This window comes from Physeter macrocephalus, chromosome 11 (assembly GCF_002837175.3).
Source record: "Physeter macrocephalus isolate SW-GA chromosome 11, ASM283717v5, whole genome shotgun sequence".
Taxonomy (NCBI): Eukaryota; Metazoa; Chordata; class Mammalia; order Artiodactyla; family Physeteridae; genus Physeter; species Physeter macrocephalus.
Window position 1 is genome coordinate 181,125,812 of NC_041224.1, and position 4,800 is coordinate 181,130,611.

At 69.5% G+C, this 4,800-nt stretch overlaps 1 protein-coding gene across 1 annotated transcript in view; it reads left to right on the forward strand.

The window, feature by feature from the left end:
* Positions 1 to 4,761, forward strand: part of ASPG (asparaginase) — a 26,148-nt gene extending 21,387 nt beyond the window's left edge. Inside the window, exons 13-16 of the mRNA XM_055088752.1 lie at positions 197 to 283; positions 2,241 to 2,340; positions 2,685 to 2,765; positions 3,236 to 4,761. Of these exons, the coding sequence (XP_054944727.1) occupies positions 197 to 283; positions 2,241 to 2,340; positions 2,685 to 2,765; positions 3,236 to 3,289 (322 nt within the window). The 3' untranslated portion in view covers positions 3,290 to 4,761. The remainder of the gene's footprint in view (positions 1 to 196; positions 284 to 2,240; positions 2,341 to 2,684; positions 2,766 to 3,235) is intronic.
* The last annotated feature ends 39 nt before the right edge of the window (positions 4,762 to 4,800 follow it).

The following is a 4,800-nucleotide window of genomic DNA, read 5'->3' on the forward strand; positions in this document are numbered from 1 at the left end:
GGGGGGGGGCCGCCCGCCGGGGGCGGCGGACCGCCCCCCCCCCCCGCCCGGCGTGGGTCTGGGTGCTGGGGACCGAGGTGGGGTGGCCCTAGTCTGCGGAGGGTGGGTTCCTGGTCTTGGGCACGGGACAAGGCCCCGCTGGCGTCTAGCGGAGGCTGCGGCGGGCAGGCGGTCACCATGCTCTTTCTCACGGCAGGCATCAGGGTGTCATTGGGCTGCTGCGGGCAGCTGGGGCCTGCCTGTCCCCCCAGGAGCTGGAGGACTCGGGGACAGAGCTATGCAGGTGAGGGTCGCGGGCGCACCTGTGCTTCCCAGGACGCGGGCTTCGGAGGGGGAAGAGCCCATCGTGCACCAGCTGGGCCCTTGGAGCACTTGAGGGTGGGGTTCGTTCCTAGGAGAGGGAGCAGTCCAGCGAGGGGGTGCGTGCGTGAGCGCGCGTGCGTGCGGGCTCGGGGGAGCCGGGGCTGCGTTTGGGGAGGGTGGGGGCACGGGGTGGGGGCAGGGCAGTCGGCAGCTCTCACGCGCGGCCGCGCTCCCCCGTGGGGTGAGCTCAGCGTGGCCCCACGTGGCGGGTCCTCGTCCCCGTCGTGGGGAGGACGCCAAGGCCCAGCAGCTGCCCTGCCCTGGTCGGCGCTCGGCTGCCAGCTGCCAGCGGGACTCTGACCTCCGCCGCTCTGAGTGACCGCCAAGCAGGCCCGGGGAGGCTGAGGCCCGGGAGGGGTGGTGGTCGGCTGGGCAGGCGGCAGGCCCAGGGCTGCCGGCCTCCACTCCTTCCTCCGTCCCCTGGGCCCCGCCCCGCGGCGCTGCTGCTGTCCCGTCGCCGTCTCCCGCGCCTGCCAGCCCCTCCTGCGTCCAGCCTGGGCCGCCGTGGGCGGGTCCGAGGGCTCGAGGAGGGGAGGGGCCGAGGGGGGGCAGGCGGGGGCAGGGGGCGGCGGCTGCGCCTTGGAAGTCAGAGCCCCCGGGCGTGGGCTGGGTGACGAGGGCGGTGTCTTAGACAGTGGCTGCTGTGGTGTGAGGAGGGGTGGCTGCCTGAGCTCCAGGAAGAGGATCTGAAGCTCTGGCCCTCCGACCCCACCGGCCAGCATCCCCCCACCCCTGAGCCTTGGAGGCCCCCGTCCTAGACACAGTGGGGTGGAGAGAGCCCGCGGGCCCCAGCCTCAGCCCCTCCCTCCCTGGAGTGCAGCGTCCCCGGGGGGGACGAATCCTGCCGGCCGACCTGCCTCTTCTCAGCACCGGCAGGGCTAAGGCGGGCGGGGGCGGGGGGAGTGTCTCAGATGTGCGGGATGGTGGCGGGGCCCCGGCGGGGAGGGTCTTGGCTCTGAAGGGACTTCTGGGGTGACTTGGTTCAGAGCTGCACCCCAGGTGGGCCTCGATGGCTCGTTGACAGATGGGGAAACAGGCAGAGGGGGGAAGTGACAGCCAGCTCCCACGGGAGTGGGTCGTCTGCCCTGAGCTGCTTGGCTGGATTTGGGGGGCCCTTGGCCGGCTCTTCCAGGAGGCGAGTGTGTGTGGGAACCAGCGCGCGAGGCCTGGGGGCAGATCTGGGGGCGGGGCGGCGGTGGCGCCATCAGCATGACTCACCTCAGGAATGACCCAGCGCCGCTTTGGGGGCTGCTGCCGCTTCCTGACCCACGGGGAGTCCCTAGGGCCCCCTTGGGGGATGGCCCTTCCTGCCCGGCAGCCCTGGCCAGCGCACCTGGCTTGGACCCCTTCCCTGCCTGGTCCCAGGGCGGGGGGTGGCCTCGTCTGAGAGCAAAGGGAGGATGCGGACGACCCCACGAGGGCCTGGGAGGTGCCCCGAGTCCCCCCCCCCGCCTCCCTCGGGCAGGCAGGCCCAGGCCCCCTCCTAGCCAGGACCCCCCATGCGGCCTGCTGGGTCCAGGGCCATTCCCCCCGCCACACCCCCCCTCAGACTTTCCTCCTGCCTCTGTGGGCCCCGCCGGGGAGAGCTGTGTTGTGAAACATGAAACTGGCGGGCGGCACTCAGCCGGTGGGGTGTGGGTGCATCCGCACGCCTGTGCGTTCGTGTGCGCACCCTTGACCTGAGTCCCAGTCACCCCTGCTGGGTGAAACCGACTCCAGGCCGTCTGCTGGCCCACAGCGACTCCTGCAGTCCTGCCCCGGGGCTCGGGCACTGCTGGGTCAGCCGTTTGGGGCTGGCTTTGCAAAAGAGCCGGTGGGCAGACGGACAGGTGCCCAGTGGTCTCTGACGGCTCCCCCTCCTCCGCTCCCCCTCCCAGGCTGGCGTCCAGGGCAGACTGTGAAGGCCTGCGGGCATGGTGGCAGGCAGGGGCCGACCTGAGGCAGCCGGGCTACGATGGGTGCAGCGCCCTGCATGTGGTGAGTGCCACCAGTGCCCTCTGGGGCCACCTCCTCCAGGAAGGCCTCCCCGACAGCTCTATTGGCTCCCCCTTCCCAAATGCCCAACTCCTGCTCTCCGGGTGATGCACTTCATATGCGGGAACCACAGGGGTGGGAGGGCTGTCCCTTTTCCTGTCCCAGGTTCCCTCCCAGGGCCCAGACCTGTGGGGATAAGGGCAACGGAGGAGTCGTGGGGTCCTTGGTGCATGGGTGGGAGGGCAGCCTGGTGGGCCGCTGGGGGTGGGAGGCGGGGTTCAGGGCCAGGTTGCTGCTCCAAGTCCCTGAGGCAGCCCCTCCCGCGTTCGCCCTTACCCACCCTGCAGGCAGAGGCAGCTGGGAACCTGGAAGTGGCGGCCCTTCTGCAGAGCCTTCAGGGTGGGCCTGGTGACCAGGCCCTGGGCCCAGTAAGTCCCCCACCCCGCGTGGGGTTGGACCTGGTGGGGACTGTGTCCTGGGGACAGAGCCGCTCTAAGTCAGTGGGGCCTGCAGAGCCCCTCCTGTGGGTGGGGTGCACCCTCTGTGGGGAGCTGCAAACTGCCTGGAGGGAGGGCCAACCCCTGACCCCCTGCCTCCGTCCCGTCAGGCCGCCCCATAGTGCACCCTGCCGCGGCACTGGAGGCCCCAGCCATGGCCAAGAAGCTCCCCGAGCCCGGAGGGGGCCTGCCCGCCCTGCCCCGCCCCACCAGGACCAGCACCCACTGGGCTGGGTGGGCCAGGTTCCAGCTGACTCCCCACCCCCCACCCCATCAGCTGGCCTTCCGGAAGACTCTCCAGGCTGGTTGGGTTTGCTCAGGTCCTTGGGTCCCTCCCCTGTGAAAGGCTGCTTCCCACTGACAGGTGCCCGGGCTTGTCTGTCTGCTCTGCCCCCATACAGTATCCGGGCCTCCACTCCTCCTCGTCAGGAAGTGCTGCCTGGTGTCTAACCTGAAGCTGTCCTGCTGCAGCGTAAGCCATTCCTTCCTGTTGAGACCTGCTGGAAGAATGGTAGCAGACCCACCCCTGCGGCTCTGACTGTGCTGTGCGCCCCCCTTCCCCTGCCCCCCTCCTCGCTGCTGGAGCTGCTTCCCATTCTGTTTCCAGAACCCAGCCTAAAGGTCTTTGTTGGGTAGAGTGGCAATAAAATCTCTCCGAGGGCCATTCCCTCCCTAGATCCCCAAAGCCCGGCTCCAGTGGGTCTGTCTGGGTCCCAGGACCGTGGGTATGTGTGTGGGGTGTCAGGCCCCAGGCTGCGGGTCAAAGGGCGGTGTTTTCAGCCCCCTGGGGGTGAGGGATGCTCCGCCAATCCTTCCCAAGGCACCGGGAGTGAGTGTGAGTGTGGGCCCCCTGGGCGGGGTGGGCAGGCTGTTCCCCCCCCCCCACTTTCCCACCTCCCTGCCTGCTGCTTAGGCTGTTCCCTCCGCAGACAACCTCTGCCCCATGTCCTCTCCTCCCAGTCCTCCTCTTGAAGCTTGGAGTCACCTCCTCCAGGCAGCCCCCACCCACATCTGCTTCTGCTTAACTCTCCTCCCTCGTGGAGACCGTCTCTCTAGTCCTCCTGGTCCCCCCTCGTCCGGTCTTCACAGGGCCTCTGCAGTGTGCTGGCCTCTTGGCCCCGTTCATTGCAGCCCCTGATCTGCTGGTAGCGCCGGACCTGCTACCTCTTATGAGCCAGGCCCATCCTGGGAGCCTGGGTGGATGGGAGCGCCCTGCTGGGCGCAGGTGTGGGATGGGCAGGGCAGGCCCAGGCCTGGTGGGTGTGGCCCTCTGAGGCCAGTGTCAGTGCCTTACCAGAGGCCCCGTTGGGGCTGAAATCAGGCGTTTGGACCCATGGCCTGAACCGGAAGCACCAGAAGCAGTCCACAGGGCATGCCCTTGGGCCTGGGCTGGCCTGAGGCCTCCCGCCCCGCCCCCCGCCCTGCAGGGCATGAGCCTCCCCGCTCCAGGTCCCCCACCACCTTGGCCCCTCTCTAACTGCCCCCATAAGGACTGCCTTCAGTCTGTCCGTCTGGCCCCTGAGCTGGGGGCTCAGGAAGCCGCTGGGCCCAGCCTGAGGGCAAGGGTGACCCCAAAGAGCTCTCCCTTGCACTCACCATGCAGCCTCTCCCAGAGGCGCTGGGCCGGGGGCGGCTCCACCCGCACCCCCGGGCTTCTCAGCCCGGTTCCCAGGCCCGGGCTGGCAGCCTTCCAGATTTTACCCAGACACGGGTGTGCCTGGGCCTTGCACAAACAGGTGACACCACATGAGCGTGGTGGGGCCCCATACCCGGACGACAGCCCAGTGAGCGGGGGCCTGGGGGGAAGAGGGGCCCTGGGGCTCCAGAGCCGGGAGCCCCTGCAGTTGCTGGTGGGTTGGGACCCTCAGAAGGCCAGGGGACGGCAGGACCGTCGGACAATACCTGGACAACTGGAGAAAACCTTCCGCATCCCACGGCCAGTACCCACCCCCCCCCCCCCGTCCTC